We start from the raw sequence: 20,643 nt of genomic DNA, 5'->3' as shown, positions 1-20,643 counted from the left end.
TCGGAATTAAATTCGTTTTTAAGGCTCACCCCCGCTTTCTGCATTGTATTTGAAAAAATTGAAATGTTCTAATGGATCTATACATTAATACATACATGAATGCACCAATCTGTTTGACGAGCCAAAAAATCAGCCCTTAAAAGGATGAATTTAGTGGTTCATGAGAACCAGAATAAACAACGATAAATATCTACTCTTTTAAATTTCGTCAGAGTGGTCATAAAAATAAAATACAAAACTTCACAACAGAAATAGTTGTGAAAATGTATTCGTTTTTTAGAAAGAACGTACATTTGGACCTTTTGGTTAGGAATCTCGGTTGTACCATTAATAACAAAGATAAATCTTTCAGTTTGACATTCCCCGTGGTGTCCAATGGATAATTGATTATTATGAAAAATATGTCATTACAGCTTGAACCCTTTGCAAAAATCACTTCATTTTAATTCAGCTCCCAACTTACAAAATTGATTGGTTTTTTTGTGCAGTTAGGTATACATACTACGTACTGCACAGAATGTGCTACTTCGTTGATCAATGAAAGGAACAGATATCATACCCTAGGAATTGAAATAAGCCTCACGACTTAAAGATGCATCCAAGTGGATTCTCATATGACGATATTGCCATCACTCTTTAGCAACAACAATGCGAAAAAATCCTCTCATCAGTTTTGCAATCTGTGCAAAAAATGCTAATCGCATCGAAATACGCCCAGCTTTCAAGGAACACTGTTTATGCATCAATAGAGACAAAAAAAATTGCTCTACTCCATAAGAAGCAACTACGTCTGACTCGCTAATCAAAATGCCGAGTAAGCATTTCAATACTGCTGCACGTGAGGCATTTTGATCCCAACGATCTTTGTCTAACTGGACATGACATGACAGTTTTGACCGAACGCCTCGAAAAAATGCCGACTGAGCGTGAAATTCCAGAGGATTATCGGAAAACAACGAACTCAAGAAATTGGTTCGAGGAAATGCCTCGTTCGTCTCATTCTGAAGTTGGCCATCCTGTCTGACCGCGATTGCAACGATTAAAAAGACACGCCCCGCCTTGAGGACTTGCTTCGATAAACAATTACCGACAGGTTCGCATTTATTTGCTTCGTACGGTCCCAAGACATGATGAATCCATGTTCAAGTGCTATTTCAAGTGGATTCAACCGGGTTCCAAGCACTACCACTATCGCCGACATCTCATAGACGAGACCATTACTACGTCCGTAGATATGACCATGTTCAACATTTGATGAGTAATTTGCCAAACCACCTTGAGATTCAAAGACATGGCCCGACAGTTAACATCTGTTATCTCTAATTCAACTTGCACCCAACTACCCCCCTTCCAACCCTCATGAACGATCCAATATGTGCAGAAACCACGACATAAAGCGATTCATAACTGAGATCTTGAGAGTCCGTCAGGGTTTAAAAAGAGTGGTTAGTGAACCATGAAATTTTGGATTCTGTGCCATTTTATTGATATGCCTCATATGTAGCGAATTGAAGGCAGTTTTAGGTGCCTGGTTATTGCGGTACTTACTTTGGGACATTAAGTGCTTTGTCGCTCTAACCCACATTCCCAAGTTTGTGGGGTACTGTGATACTTCAGCAGAAAAAGAAGAGGAGGTCGCGGTGGACAATTGAAACTCTTCCTATTTGGCTTCAACCCCATTTTTTTTTGGCCATTAAACCACCTAAGGCACAGTCAGGGGTGCTTGTGGTACTCGGCTCTTGGGAGCGAGGACTCAATTGTTTTATGTGCCCCGCAATAATTGTGCTAGAAAAATCAATGTTTGGGAAGGCCTCGTTCGCGTGCCGGCATTTCCGGACCACGTTGCGAGTTGACTAACTGAACAAATTAATCAAGCAGGCTCTTGATAGGAACTCCGATTAGGAAACCCTACCTCATGATGATGCCCTTTAGGGCTCACATTCGAACTGGGCCACAAAACACATTCATAAATAAGCGCAATTGTTTTTGCCAAGATGAGAGATTGGGGTATACTTTTTACCCCGGGGTTTAGGCACCTTGACAAGAATGTTGCTGGTTCGCTCACTTCTTGCAGCCATTACAAATTTGAGTTGACATTGTAGTGGGTCCCCACGGTAAAGAGGGGAAAAAGTGGCTCCTGGCATTAAGGCATAAATGTAGATCGCTTTTTGTGCTCAAATTCCTCAACACATTATTGAGCATCATCGTTAAATTTGAGATCCAGGAAGAAGGATAAGGATAAGAGGCAGAAGAAGAGGAGACCCTCCTCCCAGAATTAAACACCATCACCAACATCACTACCATCACCACCTCCCTCGACCGTTCGTTCAGTTTGGGATCCGAGGCCCATGACATCACTTCTTAATTCAACCCATATTTTAGCCGCCTCTGTCACGGCTTCGAGTAAGATGGAAGAGTGTCTCACAATTATAAATGGCAAGCAATTTGTCTCCCAACACGTCTTTGGTCGACTGGGCTGGGAACTGAGTCAATAGGAATACACTGCATGTACCTACACTGAACAACAAATGCGACACTCGCGGTCCCGATTTGAGTGGGACACATATGGCTTTATTCGTTTATTGTGCTTTATTGTCGGTGTTAATGTTGAACAATTGTCAATTGAGGACGCTCATGTCCGTTTGTCAGAACTCAGAATTCAGACGATCTCATCAATTGAAGAGTTGAGGCAGAGTTTTCAAAACTTTCATGTCGTTGATTGAAGAACTATTGGATAGTCTCTGAATCAATCGAAATTTCTTTGTTTCAATTTTATTCGTAACGACAAATCGCTCGGGGTTATTTGTTTGAAATTAGAGGAAGATCAGCTTTCAGACAAGAAAAAGCTTACGTTTGGGTTTGCTATTTTCCAACACAATATCGTCCAATTGGTTTGTGTCTGTCTCCTGTCATTTTGTAGAGAACTTGACTTCGCAATTCTTTTTTTGGTTTGGATTTTAATTCTTTTTTTGGTTTGGATTTTATTGTCCAAGAAAATGCTCGTTTTTTGCATGATAAAGAGAAAAAAACCGATAAATACCAAGGTTCCACAAGCCTTGGCCATTAATTAAACATATAATCAACCTTCATCCTGAGATGACATGTTCTTCATTGATGAAAAAAGAGAATGACATCGAAGTGCATGTGTTTCATCCACATTTCTCGCCTAAAGTGAGGCATGGCCTCTACGGAAGCTTGAACTTCGACGAAAGGAAATCAATTCACAGTTGGTCGTAAAATCAGTCAATAATGGTTTAATATCCGCAATCACACCCGTTACGTTTAATGACATGCGATTGAGTCCACAATGGACGCTGCAGTTCTTTAGTTATTCACAGTGGACAACCACGTCGGCTTTTTGACGGGCGACAATGTGATTGTACGGTGTTGCAGCCAATCAATTGGCCATTAGGATCTCCTGCAACATCCGTCTACAATCCTGGAAACAATCACCAATCTTGTCAACTGGACGTCAACATGAAAAAAGTCAGGAATTCTGCATGCGCGGACTCATTAAAACATGGACAATTAGGTCTGTAAACGTTCCACTAAAAAAATATCGTTGGGTCTCCAAGGCATTTGAACGAGGTTTCTTTGAAATGGAGTTAAAAGGATGCCATTCTAAAAGCACTTTTTTAACTTTTGAACTGGGCAATGGAGCAAGATCTGCAACAAAACAGCTTGAAAAATATCGGTCTTGCGAATCGTGACTGCTCTTGACCAGGAGCTGAGAGAAGTAAAATGTCAAAGAGCAGTCACGATCGTGAACGACTACATTCTCCAAATAATAAAGCCCCCTTACTAGTGAATGGTAGGATGTCTACCCCATGATCTCCTCATTCATGTCCAGCATCCCAAAACCGCATCTCGATATGTATTGACGAACGAACAGCCGTTGAGCCAAACCCAACCACGAACTTTGATTGTCTTTTTTTCAGGTACGGACGACGGCTATTCATGGACAGCTCGAGCTAATGGATACATAATACTGTTATCATGTGACATTCATCAAATGAAGAGCCCGACTACGTTTTGTTCCACATTAAAGAATGGCCGACGGGTAAATAAAAACCACCAGAGCAACTGTCCGTCCACCTCTTGAGTAGTCCAGCGTGGCTTGCCACACCAGAATTTCCGTATGTTGAGTGCTTCATCTTAGATGTTGTGGTGGTCCTCAAAATTTATATTACCAATCAAAATTACTTGGCTGTTGTCATAAGGCTAAGAAGCCGGAGGTTATTGCGGAAAATGCTTGCCATTATCTTTTGGTGTCCTGAACATAGATGCTAAAGCATGAGTGCATCTAATTGTTGGCAAACGGGAACGTCTTCTGGACACGTGTTAATTGACCACTAGACCTGGAGATCATCAAAACAATTCAGGTATCTCCTTACAGCCCTCTGAACAAAAATAGAGAAATTGTGCATATTTTCGTCCTTCAATACTCACCCATCATTTGCATTGAAGAGGGATCGATTTCAATACACTGCATGAGGAGCAACTAGACAAGCAGGCCATGTGATATTGAGGGAAGACAAGCCAGAAAAAATCCTATGAGGTTCAGAACCAAAAAAGTGACGGAGACAAGATCTCTCAAATTTCAGCCAATCGGTGTAACTGTTCTTTTTCCTCTATTTAAGCTGAAGCTCCGCCAAAACCAATCCACCAGTCTTTGGAATACCCCTCTATTTGTGAGTCTAACCGAGTGTTGCGAATTCATTCCCAACATCATAGCTCACCCATACAACAATCAGGAGCCCTACATTCTCGCCATCGTAGACATCACGTTTTCCTCCTACCATTCAAAACCATTCAGAGGAGCAGATTCTGCGAAAGGCATTCATTATGTGTTTCTTTCAAGCTAAGGACTTGTATTTTATCTCGTTGTCTGAGACGGCTTTGGTGGGCATGAATTCTAGCATGACGCCCCCAAAACGAGCCAGACATCATGACGCTCCCCAATATAGCCCCAAGGCAGCTTGCTTGGCCCAATCGAGCTTAACGAACCGAAATGCGTCATCATGCGAACCTTATGGGTGTGATAAAGCCATACACTGGAAGGTAGAGCATCGGATGAACACAGAGTAACCAAGCATTCGCACGCCAGACCCGTAAGGCCTTTTATGAATGAAAGTAGTACATAAATGGGGATTCTGACACAATGAACCTTTTTAATGGATAGGGGCCTGGTTAAGTATTATCATTTTTTCAATTTTCTCACATTTTAATTAAAATTACATGTTTTAAAAAACATGTTTTAATTTTAAGAATACATAAACTGGCATTTAACCTGTGTCTTTCCATCAGAGCCTAGCCACTTCATTTTAACACATTTTGGCTTTTCTGTGTTTTCCATGATAGGTTCACATAATATTTCTGGAAAATATGTCATTGCTAACAGAATGGACTTATCATGTCCTCTGAAATTGTGTGACACAACATTAATTGGTATATTTTTCAAACTATAGTTGATATTACACTTGTTATGAGCATATCCCCGGAATTTTCCAGTAAAATGACAGTGATCTCTAACAGTTTTCGTCTATGGTAATATATCTAGCTCACATATATGACAATTTCTAGTCTGTTGTGGATTAATTATAAAATTTTCAATTGCTTTATAATAACTTTGTATAATTTGATTAATATTTTCTACATCCTTTTTTAATGTTTTGATGAAGTCAATGACTGCAGTCTCTCCTACAATTTTTTTGTACTTATCAACATATTCAGGAAAACATGGTTTGTAGGTAGTAGTCAGCAATTTTAAAATACATCCCAACAGACATTATGTCTTGATCTGCTATTACTTTAGATATACCCACCACTTCGCGGACATTCACTTTTCTATTTAATGCTTCACAATCAAAATAGATTACTACAGGGAGCTTCTGCTTACTTTGAAAATCTTTAAATTTACAAGTTCTAGCTTCTATACAATCTATACATGTTTTCATATTGAAAGTATGTTTTCTACAATGTGACATTTTTTTTAATGTGTCCTTGGAACATTTATTATCATGAATATTTAATTGCTCTCTTGAAGTGTAAGGTGTGTGGCATCTTGCACATACATATTTTTTACTTTGGTGAAGTGTTAATGGAGACAAAGCTCTTGACAAATTTTTAATCCAAACATAATGTCCCTTATCCTTCATGTTTCTCATACTAACTAACAAAGATAATGAAAAAAATGCTAAAAATATTATTCTTAAGATAAAAAATAGGAAAAATGAAACAAAAGACACAAAATGAATCAATTGAAGTTGCCGAAATTGTTTATCAAGAAATGTTGGATAAAACTCAAGAAGCTGAAAAATATCGGATTATATTTGACGGATTAGAGAAAAAACTAAAAGATTTTGTTAGGAATAACAATAAGTCGTCAGAAAATCTAGAAAAATTTTCACTGAGTAAACAAAAAGATGTTGAAACAAGGAAAGTTAGTGATAAAAATGAGGGTTTAAAAGAGTTGGATGGATTTTAAAGAAACTATTATAATTAAGGCAAAATGGAATATATTGGACTTTTAATCATAATAATAATTATAGTATTGTTATGGTTTGTGAACTATCAAAATCATTGTCAAAATCAAAGGAATGAAAGACTTACAAAGCAAATTGATGAGTCAATTTATGCTGTTGAAAGAAATATTCATTCAAACCTACCTGAAATGAGGAATAAAATTTCAAGATGAAATACCAAATATTACATACCAGTAAAATTCTATTTTTCTGCTGATTTCAAAAATATACTTTTTTCATGGGATATTTACTAACTGGGAGGTTCAGTGATTCATGGAGAGCACGTGCTTGGCAGAGCATGTTCCTGCAAGTTTGACAGAAGTAGAAAGCAGACTTCTCAATCAGGGTCGCCAGGTGGTCCTTTTTACGTCCAAATATATCACAATTGCCCTGTTTAAAAATTTTGAGCCTTAAATTTTTTAACAGGCTAGCCCAGGCTGGTCTAAGAAAACATTTGTTGTTGCAATCAACGAGTAATTTAGAACGTCTTTGGTTGCGGCACACACACCTCATTGCACATTCAGTTCATTTTCAGTATTGCCACATGAACTACGTTTTCTAGCACTGAAAACGACTAACTTTTACGTAGGTGTGGTGCAGTCTTCGTACTTTTGAACGTAATTAGAAAGCGTCTGTTAGCAAGTTACTCACCGATTTCCAAATGAAAATATTATCATCCTTAGGTAGCTAACCTTTTGCTTGTCAGCTGACACTGTTTCGAGGCCCTTGCAACCGAGCTGCCGCAGGCTTGCGCCGCGGCCTTGGCGCCCCCAGGCCCTTGCAACCGAAAGGTTAGGCTAGGTCAGGTCAGGTTAGGTCAGTTTAGGTTAGTTTTTTTTTATCTTTAGCCATCTTTGTTCCAACTTCCAGAACAACAGCTGAAGCAAAAGGTTAGCTACGTAAGGACCCACCATTTGGGTTCCAGGGGAACACAGCCCCTCCATTCGGGTTGCAGGGGAACACAGCCCCTCCATTTGGGTTCCAGGGGAACATCGCCCCTCCATTCGGGTTGCAGGGGAACACAGCCCTCCATTCAAGTTGCGGGGAACACAGCCCCTCCATTCGGGTTGCAGAAGAACACAGCCCTCCATTCGGGTTGCAGGGGAACCCGCCTCTCCATTTGGGTTGCAGGGGAACACAGCCTCTCCATTCGGGTTGCAGGGGAACACAGCCTCTCCATTCGGGTTGCAGGGGAACACAGCCCCTCCATTCGGGTTCCAGGGGAACACAGCCCCTCCATTTGGGTTCCAGGGGAACACAGCCCCTCCATTTGGGTTCCAGGGAACATAGCCCCTCCATTCAGTTGCAGGGGAAAACAGCCCCTCCATTCGGTTGCAGAAGACACACAGCCCTCCATTCAGGTTGCAGGGGAACACAGCCCTCCATTCGGGTTGCAGGGACCACAGCCCCTCCATTCGGGTTGCAGGGGAAACACAGCCCTCCATTCGGGTTGCAGGGGAACACAGCCCCTCCATTTGGGTTGCAGGAGAACACAGCCCCTCCATTCGGGTTCCAGGGGAACACAGCCCCTCCATTCGGGTTCCAGGGAACACAGCCCCTCCATTCGGGTTGCAGGGGAACACAGCCCTCCATTCGGGTTCCAGGGAACACAGCCTCTTCATGAACCGGGCACAATAGGCCCACTACGAACCGGGCCCACTAGGCACACCACGAACCGCCAATCCCTTTTGGCACCCAGCAAACTCTCTTTTCCATGGGCATTGCTGCCCCACCCTCCCAGACTCAATTCACCAAACACTCTTCACAAGCGCAGTGGAAGCAGTGCTGAACTCATAACCTGTTAGAAATTGAGCTAGCTAGGAGGGCAAGTTGATGTGACAGTTATCCAACTCTCTGTCACATCAACTTGCCCTCCTAGCTAGCTCAATTTCTAGCATCATCGTCGTCTTGGGTAAGGACGGGGAGTTTGTGTCCTTGGGCCAGATGGGCCTGGACACCAGGATAAAGGAAGTGACTGACATGGTCCTGACTAAGAAAAGGTTGAACAGACTTCAACATGTGTTCCTCGGCTTTGTGCGACCCCACCAAGTTGTCTGAGGCTAAGTCAGCCATTATCAGGGTTAGTTATGGACTTATTAGGGTCGTGCTTCAACTGTTATTTTCAATTTCTTCTCATGCTTTCAGGACACTCCCACAGACGTCACCAATTCGATCATGCTTCAGGGAGACCTTTTGGAATCGCCACCTGCGGGCTAGGTGGATCCAAATGATCGGGCTGAAGGTGCTCCAGACCTAGACCCATTCTCCAAAAGGAAGGGAGATTGGTTCAAGAAGGACTTCTGATGTATCTTGTCCAAAAACTAGCCTACTAAAGCAAACCTATCACCCCTAATACCTAAAGTTTTGAACTTTAGTCAGCCACGTATGGTGTAAGTTATTCTCCTTGAATAAGACTTGAAAATGCTCGGCTTCATGGTGTTTAAAAAGCTGATGTTCGCTTTGTTCATGAAGATCTTTGCAAGCAAAGCAAGAATATTTAGGAAGTTCTCGGGCCATTTTTGTCGCCCACAGCTTTGGCTTTGACCACACATGTTCTCTTCGAAACGTAATCAGTCTCATTCGACGAGTAATGACTACATGCAAAAAGTCTCATTGATCGAGACTTGTAAGAGTGAAATTTAAAAAGGTGACATACCTTTTTAGATAGGTAAAATACCTTTTTAAAATTAATTAATTAAAAACAATTTTATTATTCTCAAAGATAATAATATATGACGGAAATTGGAAAATTAATCAATTTTACACAGACCCCTATCCATCAAAAAGGTTCATTGTGCCAGAACCCCCATTTATATACTACTAATGAACAGAATACCTACAGTAGGCCTAAATTCGGGTGAAGTAATGTAGGATCTAGGAGCAATAAAGTCAAGTTGACAGATTGGTTTGGGTTCGGGGGCAAATATTTTTAAAGCTACTCGTACATTCAGGATGCTAAACATGAGGATTGCATCTCGGGATGGTGCCTTCAAGGGTCTTTTGAATGGATTGCAAAGTGGCCTGACTCATTGCATGGATGCTGCTGACCACAGCGCCTTCTCAAGTGCATCGTATATTTACCCTCTTGTCTATTGGGTAACATTTTATGTGTCGAGGGAAATGAACCCGGATTCCGTGGTTGACTCTTTTGATCTCAAAGCGACCCGAAAAAGTCCTCGTTCACTCCCTTCCCTCTGAGATCTCCGTGAACCTGGGTAGCTCGAATACCACTTGTGTGTGTAGTAGAGTAAGTGTATGAGTGCCACTCTGTTGAGCCAGAAGGTTGGATGCAAGGGATCGTCACACAAGTACGTTCTACTGTTTTACCACACATCGTTCGGGTGAATGACAATCCGGCTGGCTAACACACAGATATGAAGAGCTCACACAGATTTGCCCGATGAATTCGGGACCTTTCATAATGGCTGTTACTGTATGTGAGTATATACAGCGACGTCCTTCTGAGTGGAAGAAGCACGCCTTTTCTTTATTTTTCAGATGTCTATGGATCGTTGGAAGTTTTAGGGCTCTAGGGCTTGCAAGATCTTTGATCTTCCACATGCATTCTTGGAAACCAAAGGCGAGTGAACCACATGTCTACCGCCATTAAGCGAACTGAAAAGGCATGAATAGTATTTCTCAAAGTGTCTCAACCGGGTAGAGCTCGGAGATTCGGCTACTGCCGTGTACTGCAACTACTGTACATACGTACACATACTACATTCACCTAAATGAGCGAGCGCATCTGAAAGGATCCCAAAGAAGCCAGCGGGCGAGAATAAAACCAAACATAGCGGGTCGAGATTTTTAAATCGGGCCAACTTTAGAACATCAGTCTTAAAGTTGAGTTACAGACGCGAAACCGAGAAGAGGTCACTAGTGCCATTTTTATGATAGTCAAATCACGTAGCCTCAAACACGAAAAAAAGTGAGTTGGCAGCTTCTAAATTGAACACGTCCAGCGTTTAGCGGGCAAAATAGTTCAGTGAAACGTGGAGTGACCTACTGAAGAGAAACCGCCTTTGTTAGTAATGTTGGTGGGCGACTAAATTAAGACATACCAAATAGGACCAAGACATTGATGATGACTGCTCCCCAAGTGCTTCTCGTGTTGTCAGTTTTGACAACCCAATATTTGGGATGGGTCTCGGCCAAGCAGAGTGAATTGGTTGACAATCCCCACAAGACCTGTCCTCCTGGCTATGATCTCCATTATGACCGAAGTGCGAGAAAGTATGAATGCCTTTGCAAGAAATATTATCTCTATTGGCCAGAAGACGGGTTGTGCTATCGTGAATATTATCAAGGTCCATGTCCAGAAGGTCATAGGTAAGTCTATTGGNGGGGGATATTTGCTCTAAGAACAACATCGACTCTGATTCATCCATTCACAAAACGTTTATTGGAAGCTCGGCTCCTTCCACTTTTCTCCGAACGAAACGTCTTTTCCGACTAACTACAGGTTTCTCGTGTTCCGTATCCGGTGTCAATGAACCGGATTAAACTTGAACGCGGACGACAACATTTTAGTGCCACTTGCACAAATGACTTCCTAACAAATGTCAAGGGTTACATATGCAGCCTTCACATTCTAGACTGGTTCGAAACGAAACCACCAGACAACCTTACTGCGCCTGCCCATTTTTCTCAGCCAAATATGAACCGGATGGAAAGTGCTATCAGGTAAGAACCCTGTGACATGTCGGTACCACTTGTGCTCAAATCCAAGTCATCATGTGGTGATTCAGGATGATTAACATCGACCTAGTTCTCAAACTCGAAAACTGGAGCACAGGAAACATTTGCCGTTCATCCAATTTTCATGGTTTTGCTCATACTTATCTAATGCAAAATCCCTCGGGGACAGGGGATCAACGGCAAAGTAACGGGAAAAAAAGGATTATGTTTTGAAATTAAAATCTAGAAGTACTCCAGACAGTATGCACTCAATCAAAACGAATCACGAATCACCTTTCTGGGAAACTTATCGAATATTCCACATTGCACATTGTGACCTTTCATGCCAGGTTTGTTGACTAATGCGACCAGGGTTTTGGCGGGAGATTAAAAACAAAAGACCGTCAAAGAAGCGAGGGGTGTCCGTCTATAGGCTTTTCAAAAAAAAAGAACAAAAGCGCCCATCACATGCTTTAAACCCCGAATCCTAATATGACGTTGGAAGATTTCAATTGGTCTAATGCTGAGAAATATTACACTCAAATTACTAGTGGTAAGGCCCATTTGGTCGCCTGGTATCTTTGTCATAATTGCGCTGGGGGTACTATTACCAAATCCGAAACATTTGTCAAGTTTATTAAAGGATCAAGTCACCCACCGTTAATGATGGGTAATTAGCATGGCACCCAGATGATTAAGCCAATGTGAGGCCTCTTTTTACTTATTTACACGCCTGAATGATCTTAATCTCGATAAGACGCGTTAAACACACTCGATTTATCATTAAAACCGTCCGAAAGATGATCATTATTTCATTCTCGCTGAGACTTTGAAGGGGCATGAGTTCTTCTCTCAATGGTGACAAGGCGTCTGCAGGTGAATGTACGTCATCCCGGGTGATTTCGAGACCCTCCCCTATTCCTATTCGGTCTGACCGTAGTGCGATGTTTCGTGATCATCCACCCGTGACCAATCCGCATAACTGATGGTCTCATTACTCAGGTCGAAACACCTTTTCGTATCAGCCAATGTCCGATATCGTGTCGACTTCATTTCAAAGACGTTCAAGCCATACAAAGATTATCGTAATCATTGAATTGGGATTCAATCATTATTTGAAACAACTTATCTGAATCATCCCAATGACAGATAGAGACCGACCAATTTCGGACACAAAGCAAATGGACAAAATGAGATCGATCTCCATGATTTGTACTTTAACGACAGGCTCCATTATGAGTCTATGACACCCTTGAGTTAAGTTAGGTGCAATTTAACTCGATGAGTGTATTATGTATCATGGTTTGTACGGCTTCAGTGAACGGCCTTGGAGGATATTGGATTTTCTCCGAAATGTCCGTTTTGTTCGGAAGTGCCGAACTGAGAACCATTTTCTTTCACGATCATCGTCATCATCGTCATATGCTCCTGCTTCTAGGAATATACTCAAGGACCATGCCCATTGGGACAACTTATCATGGTGGACCGATCAACTGGTCAAGGCATCTGCTCATGCGATTCCAGTCTGGTACGTTTTCTTTCAATGCTTCTGATTCTTCTCACCAAAATGAAAACGGGGTAGGAAAAATGGTAGACTCATTTTCAAATAATCAATACTTTCAATTCAATTTAAAAAAATGGCGGATTATATTTGCTAAATGATTCCCTTGCCATGCCTTAAAAACTTGTCGGACCAAACATATTAGGGTCAGAAATGAATACCAGGCACTAATTTTGTGTTCATAACTATTGTTGTATCACGTCAGACTGATAATTGACGGCTTGACGGACAAACATAAAATATTTGATTGGTGGAGAACTAGAAAAATGTTCACTCGAAATGTAGTTGGTGAATGACAACTTCATCAACATGTCTAATGTAATGCCAATCAAATTAGGATAAAACTTATTGGTCATTGATGTAAATATCTCAATACAGTTGAGTGCTTACATTTTCTGCTTTACCGGCCTCAACATCAAATTCATATTTGATTCATCCTGCATTCAATACTTGACCTAGTGCCAAAACTGCCTTGAACAGCGTGATAAATTGAACTGAATTCACTTCATTAAGGTGGTGGACATATAAATTGGGTTCACCTACATAAACCTGGCTCTTGTATTTATTTGATAGAAACTTGTATTGCTTGGCAAAACTCCCCCTGCGTTGAGAAGCAATTCTCCTTGTAAAGGAATTTCTCCCCCTTCTTTTTCCTCCCCTTTCGAAACATTTGTATTGATAAAATTTCCCCGGAACATTAGTCATTTAGACAAGGGGGTGATTGCCAGGTATTCAACCTCTTTTTACACACTCTGAGGGGTAGAAAATCAAGTCTAGGAGGCTCTCTAAATAAGGGAGTGCTTTCCAGTAGGCCAAGGTTGTATCAAGTTAGCATACGTTCGACAATTACAAGTTATTCCCCATGAAACGGCATAAAGTGCCAATGAAGCATCGTAAAGGAATCCCTCCTTTGTGCTCAGATAAGGATCAGGTTTGATTTTGAACAATTTGGGAGGGCAGAAATCCGGATTATGCACCTCATTCTCACTCCCCTTTCCAGACCATGTATTACCATAAAGATACGGACAAGTGCTACGAGTTGTACAAACAAGGTCCGTGTCCACAGGGCCACATCCTATCCTTCAACTACGGGACTTTTCAACCCCAATGCAAATGCCAAGATGGGTATCAATTGCACACCGATGGAAAGTGCTACCAACTCAATTCTCAAGGTAAGGGGGGAGATTTCTCATTTCATACTGAGGGTATTAGGAGTCCAGAGGGAGAGTGGTCAAACGATATGATCAAATGCATTGGACGACGACGGCAAGTCAGGTTTTGGTTGCTGGAAAAAAAATCAACTCGGCGATCAGGTCAGAGGAGTGACTGCACTTTTTAGACGCAAGAACGTACTTTCAAGTTCAACTTTGAAGAAGTGTAATTTCGAAATGACGACTTCGTTCCGGGAGAATGAAAGTGTAGAGAGATAAAATGTGATTTCGAATTGATCTTGTTCCCAAGGGAGCATGGGTTGTTATCTGAATTTGAGTACCCAGATCGATCTCATAAGAATCTGTTTGGGGAGTCAAAAAGTATGTAGGAATATTTCTTTCTGAACCGTAAGTACCTACGTAGAACATTAAACTGAACACTTAATTCTACTTTTTGCTCAATTCAATTCAGCTGTCTATGGATAAGGCACAAACTTATAGAGATGTGGACTGCAAACGGAAGCAAAAATCTCTTATCTCCTAAACCGTTCACTTTCTTCCAAATAAGCACTTCATACGAACACAAGCTCTTGTTAAATAGATTAACGTTGCCCAATTTGAGCGCAATACAATCTTAGGGAACGCAGGAGAAATGTCCAAAGATATTTAGTAAACACGACATAAGATTCGAAATTTCGGCCCGCTCTTGGTCAGCTACTTTAGCCTTTGACAACATGACTTTGAAATGAAACACTATACAAATAGATAATATAAACGTGACCTGCCTTCAATTGAAGAGATCTACGCTTCTTATCTTTATTACTTTAATTCGAAAAGTGACTCAAAGTTGTTATGACCAACAGCAGGCCGATTTTGCGGGAAGCTAGTTCACCGTTCAAATTTCAAAATTAGAAGTTCGTGGATATGGGTACTTTACAATTTGAATTAGAGAATAATATAACTTTTGTGTATTATGAGGGCACTATATGTAATATGCACTATGAAACGCACTTAAAGCAAGCCATCAATCAATTTTACTAGTATACTCTTGGCTGACTTTGCGATATTGTTTTTAAATTTTGAGAACAATGATTCTTTGACTTTTACGTTATACCACTCTGAAATTGTTTAACAATTGGGCAAGTTTTCTTTTCCTTAAAACAACGTACCTTAAGCAGCACAACATAATTTCCTCCTCTCTTATTTTCGTGGGAAATACCATACAGCACTTAATGATCATTAAGTACTCTATGGAAATACGTAGGCGTTGATGTTACAACAAGATTTAGGTGTTGAGGTATTTTTCAAGCAAAATCCCTAATCAGCTCTATATTCAAGACCTGTTATAAAGGACTTGCTTAATTTTTTTGGGGGGGGATTGTTTTTTCACGGGCTTTTCTAACCGCTGCAGGGCATGTAATCCCCAGTACTATTAAAATGAAAGGTTATAATTCGTCTATTTATTACCTTTCAATCTTTATATGATATTTGGTCTACTAACGAAATATCAGTTGGCAAACTGAGCTAGTTTTTGAATGTAGGGTTGATCTGGAATGCTATCTAAAAATTAGTCCAAGTCTGACTTGAGAGATGCTACCGGATCAACAAGGCCTAGGTATTCCCTACGAATATTAGAGGGAAGCAAATTAAACAATGAAGGAGCCCGAGAAAGAAGAGATGTGGACTTCATTGTGCTAACTAGCCAAGATTCTCGAGGGCTTGAAGGTGCTCTCAAAACGCACATTAAGCCTCTGCGGTCACTAGAATTGACCCTAAATCCTGGTTTGGGACAAAGCTCATGGATGCTTTTAAAGACGTACAGTATCACATACCTTTCGTACCTTTTCTGAACACTGCACCTGCAGTCCCAACTTTTTTAGCCTTTCCCAATATGAGAGCTCTCTCAATCCCGTGATGTTCCGAGTGAAACATCTTTGGTCTTGTTCAACCTTTTGTGAACCTGCTGAACTCATTGGAGCCCAATTGGGTGAAGCATATTCAAGATGTGGTTGAACAATCGACTTGTACAGAGTTAGCATCGTGATGCTATCTCTGGACTTAAACGTGCGATATATCCAACCACACATTTGAAAAGCCTTACCCACCTTCAACTGGATATGCTCATCGAACTTTCCATTATTTTGGAGGACTACACTTCGATCTTTCATAGACGAGACCTGCTCAATATCTTTACCTCCATTATCTGCGAGTGGAATTATTTAAAGGAGTTGACCCAAAAGTCATTGAGCGGAATTTTATTTCGTTCGGGGCCATATTACTCTCAGTTACCCAAGAGTAGATTCGATCTAAGTCCTTTGCAAGGCTACTGGAATCTTGGCCATTCCTACCAACTACCAATTTTGTATCGTCAGCATAAGAAAAGAGACTGGCAGTAATACTAAGCTTCTGAAGCGGAGCAACGAATATTATAAACAAGAGGGGCCCTAAGATCGAACCCTGGGGAACACCTGACTTGACATCATGTATGTCACTAAGGGATCCCTCAACCTTAAAAAATTGCTTCCTACCAGAAATGAAACTTTTTAACCAATTGAGAACCTTGCCTTGGATCCCAATCTCATGGAGCCTGTTAACTAAAAGCCCATGATCTACCTTGTCAAAGGCCTTGGCAAAGTCGAGATAAACTACATCAACTGATTCATGGCTTTCTAGTCCCTCAATAACCTGCTCAATATGTTCAATCAGTTGGGTAACCCTGCTAAACCGTGCTCGGAACCCATGCTGGCTAGGAGGAAGGACTTCATGAATATCAAGAAATTCAACAAGTTTGAACTTCATGATCTTCTCAAACACCTTCGCAATATTCGAAGTCAGAGAAATCGGCCTGTAATTACTGGGGAGCGACTTATCTCCCCCTTTAAAAAATTGGAACAACGTGAGCTAACTTTAGTGAAGATGGAAACTTGCCCTGATCCAAGATGCAACGCATCAAGTACGAGAAAATAGGAGCAAGAACCAGTGCGCAGAATTTGCCAGAAATCTACAGCCTTCTTAATAAGGTTTCATTTCAACACCCGAATCATCTCATTATTTTAGGGGAGAGTAAAAAGTGAAAGAAAGAAAGGCAAGGTGTATTAAAATAGATTCGAAAAGATATGGAATTTTCACATGAATATTTCAAAATACATCAACGATGCAAGATTAATCGAGAAACAAGTGGAAACGTTTGTTAGCCTAACAATACATGAAAACCCCTTCAATGAGATTTAATTCCAATCATGCCCTCAATTGGGCCATATTTGGTTGTATAAGTAAGCAAATCTTCCAGAAACCAGCCCTTTGAACAATAGATGGTCATAGCTTTATAACAATAACTTTAAAATTTGATGACGCCAAATTGAAAACCCAAACTAATTTTTCAAAAATCATCTTTGCATATTATTCACTTATTCACAAACGGCATAATTGGTGCAAGAATGACGATGATCACAACTGATCTACTTCCTCCTCACTTTGGGATTGAAATTTAACATCGTTCTAACGGGTGTCAAGCCAAGTATTGTTTGCTCATATCATCAACTGGGACGGTCAAAACATGTAAATTGAGTTGTGTTTTATTTAAATATTTTTTTTCGATCTTCTGGCGGTACTTGCATTTTTATCATTTTCGCTCAAGAAGTTGACACTTTCATTAATTGTTGCCCCGTTCTTTGAAAAAGAAGTAAAATTAAGGCCCAATAATTAAGGAAAATAACTCAAAGTTGTAGAGGTGCCATGTTCTGTAGCAAAATCATTCAAAATTCACCATGGCGCAAGGTGTTTTTGTTCAAAGTAGGTTTAAAGGGTTGTTTTAGTAACCTAAAGCATTTTATCCTTTTTGCGTTTGGGCTCTAACCACACTTTAGGTGAAAAGTATCTCTGCTGTAATGATTCAGTAAAATAGAGTGCTTTTAAAAGATGTATGTGCACCCTTTTTGCTTACCCTTTTCGCTTACCCCCAGTTTTTGTTGTTTCACAATTTTCCTTATGATTTTGTTTAAAAAAGTATCTGTTTATCCCTTGAATACAAAGTTGATTAAAAATTTTGATCAAAATTATTATCCAAATATGACTATTTCCTGCTACTGGATCAACATCTAAATACCCAGCCCAGGAATTACGAAGAGAGTTGGACTTCATTGTTCGAACTAGCCTGGATTCTCGAGGGCTTGAAGGTGCTCTCAAAACGCACGTTAAACCTCTACGGTCACTACAATTAACCCTAAATCATGACTTGGGGACAAAGCTCATGAATGCTTTTGAAAACGTACAATATCCAGTACCTGCCATAGTTTCTTGGAATATTGTATAGTCCCAACCTTTCTAATCCGTTCCTATACAAGAGCTCTCGCATATTCACTTTTCATTTTTTTGCCTTTTCTGTTGCAATTTTATGTTTGTCAATTGTAATTGCATTTTTGAGCAGCCCCGATCATCAGATTATGCCAAACAAACAGTACGGAGGAAATATTTTAATCTATATGTAAGGTAATAATGTAAGGTTTTATCAATCTTCATTCGTGGTCTTTGAGAAGAGACTAAGGTCATTTTGGGGAGAAACTGAACAAGAACAACTCATAGGAGAGGATAAATAATGATGTGGAAAGTTGGGTATTCATAAAGAAATCATAGGTGCATGTTTTAGAACTGTCGCACCTCCCTTAGAAGATTGTTCCATATTTTGACAGAGCGAACACACAAAAAACTATTTTCCCACTTCCAATCTCGTTTTTGGTATACAGGAGTTTTCTTGACCTTGCCCACGGGTTTCCATGGAGTATTGAATGGGTGCATATCACTTTTCAGTTTTCAGGGATTATATGATTTGGCTCTGAGTGTAAAAACTCAAATCAAATACGGTGCCCACTTTGTTTTCGAGTAATTTTTTCCCAAACTGAACCTGATGAACGATTATCATTTATTCAGTTGCCAAACGTCCAATGCAAATGAACAAGTGGATCAAATCACAAAGGGCATGTCTCATTTGAAGCCTGTCTCTCTCGCGACAGATGGTATGCGATTCTTCATGCCGCACGTTTACTTTTTGTCTTAGGTCCTTGTGCGGGGGAGTTGAAAGATTGTCCGGGAACCCCTTGTTACATGAAGACACTTGAGGCTATTGATATCAAATGTACCTGTCTGCCCAAGAACTCCATGACAGAGGATCACCAATGCTATCAACCCTACACTCGAGGACCATGTCAGTGAGTGATTCTAACCTAATCGTTCTACTTGATCACGCCATTTGAAACTTTTTTTGCGATTGAGCCGTTTGGTAAATCATCGAACCGAATTTTTCGGTGGGCCAATTCAATTCGTCACGGATGAGGAAGAAATGCTCAAGATTTTAATAGTTGGGCTCTACGAATTTCAGGTTCGGGGAATGGCTCGTTTTTAAGAAGGATGGCACTTCAGAATGTCAGGATAAAAAGTATTGCAAACGATTTGATAATTGGCATTGGTGGTCTCCACATCAACGATGCTATCGGCAGTTTTCACAGGGCCCTTGTAAGAAAGGTAAGTCTTTACATTCTCCCAATGTTTTATCTAGTATTTCGTTTCATGAATGATTGAATAAAGGCAATTTGTTTCACGGCAGTTTTGTCCATTAAATCAGTTTTAGGACGCTATTTCATCGGGAGAAAATGCACCTACGCTTTATTTATAATCAGGTTCACTATTCACCATATTTTGTGATGCTTCTTCTATTTTGATTGAAATAATTCTTTAGTGTCAAATATCAAATGAATGATTGACGCTTAAACGAACCAACATTTTTTTCCACCTGAAAGCATTCATTTTTCTTAAAAATGGTTTTAACTGGACATCCCTACTATTGATGTTTCCCCCTTTTTGTCTACCAAAAGCGCGTACAAATCTTCATCGGTGATGAATATCATATGTTGATGGAGATTTTAACGGTACTCTAAACGTCTTCTACTTCTCTTTACTTTTTTTACTCTTTGCTTCAGGGGATCAGGGAGTTCAAACCTCTCAAAACCCTGGACATTGTTGACATTTGTCTTCTTTTCTGCAGGAAAACTGTTCTACTTAGACACAGACGAAGGTGGTACCGGTTGTTACTGTAAAAAAGACTGGGATGCCTACTATTGGAACAAAACCGGGGAATGTTTCGAGCAAGAATCTCCAGGCCCTTGCGCTGATGGCCAATATTTCGCCTACAATGGCACCTCCAAATCCACAGAATGCAGCTGCTTCACAAACTTTGTCCGCAACCCTGACTCGGGCAACTGTGTGGAGCAATTCTCGCAAGGAGACTGTCCTCAAGGCCAACTGGTGACTGAAGGGTCGGATGGAACCATGAAGTGTGACTGTGGACCTCATATGCGGGATCATTATTGGCCCTTGGACAACTCATGTTATCCCCATTATGAGCAGGGTCCCTGTAGCAAAGGCGAACAATTCCGACTTCATCCAATTGAGAAAAGGCCCTCGTGCATTGTATGGGGACGAACATCATACGCTAGAAGATATTACAAGAAGAAATAGTTAGAGATTGAATAAATACAAACTCCTTATCGTTCATGCCATCTAATATGTATGTGATCTCAAATTCTTTAAATGTAATTGCCATGTCCATCCAGCTGTCACTCTCAATTCAAGCCCTTTTTTAACCCTTACTAACTTACGAATTTATATTTATATATATATATTTATTATCACCTAACATCGCGATGACAAGGAGAAATAAATGAGAGCAAGTAAGTTG

General features: G+C 40.5%; 1 protein-coding gene across 2 annotated transcripts; it reads left to right on the top strand.

Annotated features, from left to right (window-relative positions):
• Positions 1-9,818: 9,818 nt before the first annotated feature.
• LOC131877660 (uncharacterized) lies at positions 9,819-20,639 on the top strand. 2 transcript variants are annotated; one of them, XM_059223406.1, is made up of 8 exons: positions 9,819-9,957; positions 10,023-10,853; positions 11,120-11,207; positions 12,640-12,729; positions 13,763-13,934; positions 18,967-19,117; positions 19,288-19,430; positions 19,951-20,639. In XM_059223406.1, exons 2-8 carry the CDS (start codon positions 10,606-10,608, stop codon positions 20,421-20,423), a joined length of 1,365 nt encoding a protein of 454 aa, XP_059079389.1. In that variant the 5' UTR covers positions 9,819-9,957; positions 10,023-10,605; the 3' UTR covers positions 20,424-20,639. The 2 variants fall into 2 exon arrangements, with proteins under 2 accessions (XP_059079389.1, XP_059079388.1); XM_059223405.1 differs by having other exon boundaries at positions 9,870-9,961.
• The last annotated feature ends 4 nt before the right edge of the window (positions 20,640-20,643 follow it).

This window comes from Tigriopus californicus, chromosome 3, assembly GCF_007210705.1.
Source record: "Tigriopus californicus strain San Diego chromosome 3, Tcal_SD_v2.1, whole genome shotgun sequence".
NCBI classification, from domain to species: Eukaryota; Metazoa; Arthropoda; class Copepoda; order Harpacticoida; family Harpacticidae; genus Tigriopus; species Tigriopus californicus.
Note: the sequence above shows the minus strand (reverse complement) of the source record. Positions and strands in the feature narration are given on the sequence as shown.

Bases quoted from the DNA above. Each gene is read 5' to 3' on its own strand.
- LOC131877660 (XM_059223406.1), top strand. From the start codon at position 10,606: ATGATGACTGCTCCCCAAGTGCTTCTCGTGTTGTCAGTTTTGACAACC. The intron at 10,854-11,119 runs GTAAGTCTATTG...TTCACATTCTAG, and splicing joins CCATGTCCAGAAGGTCATAG to ACTGGTTCGAAACGAAACCA. The intron at 12,730-13,762 runs GTACGTTTTCTT...TCCCCTTTCCAG, and splicing joins GCTCATGCGATTCCAGTCTG to ACCATGTATTACCATAAAGA.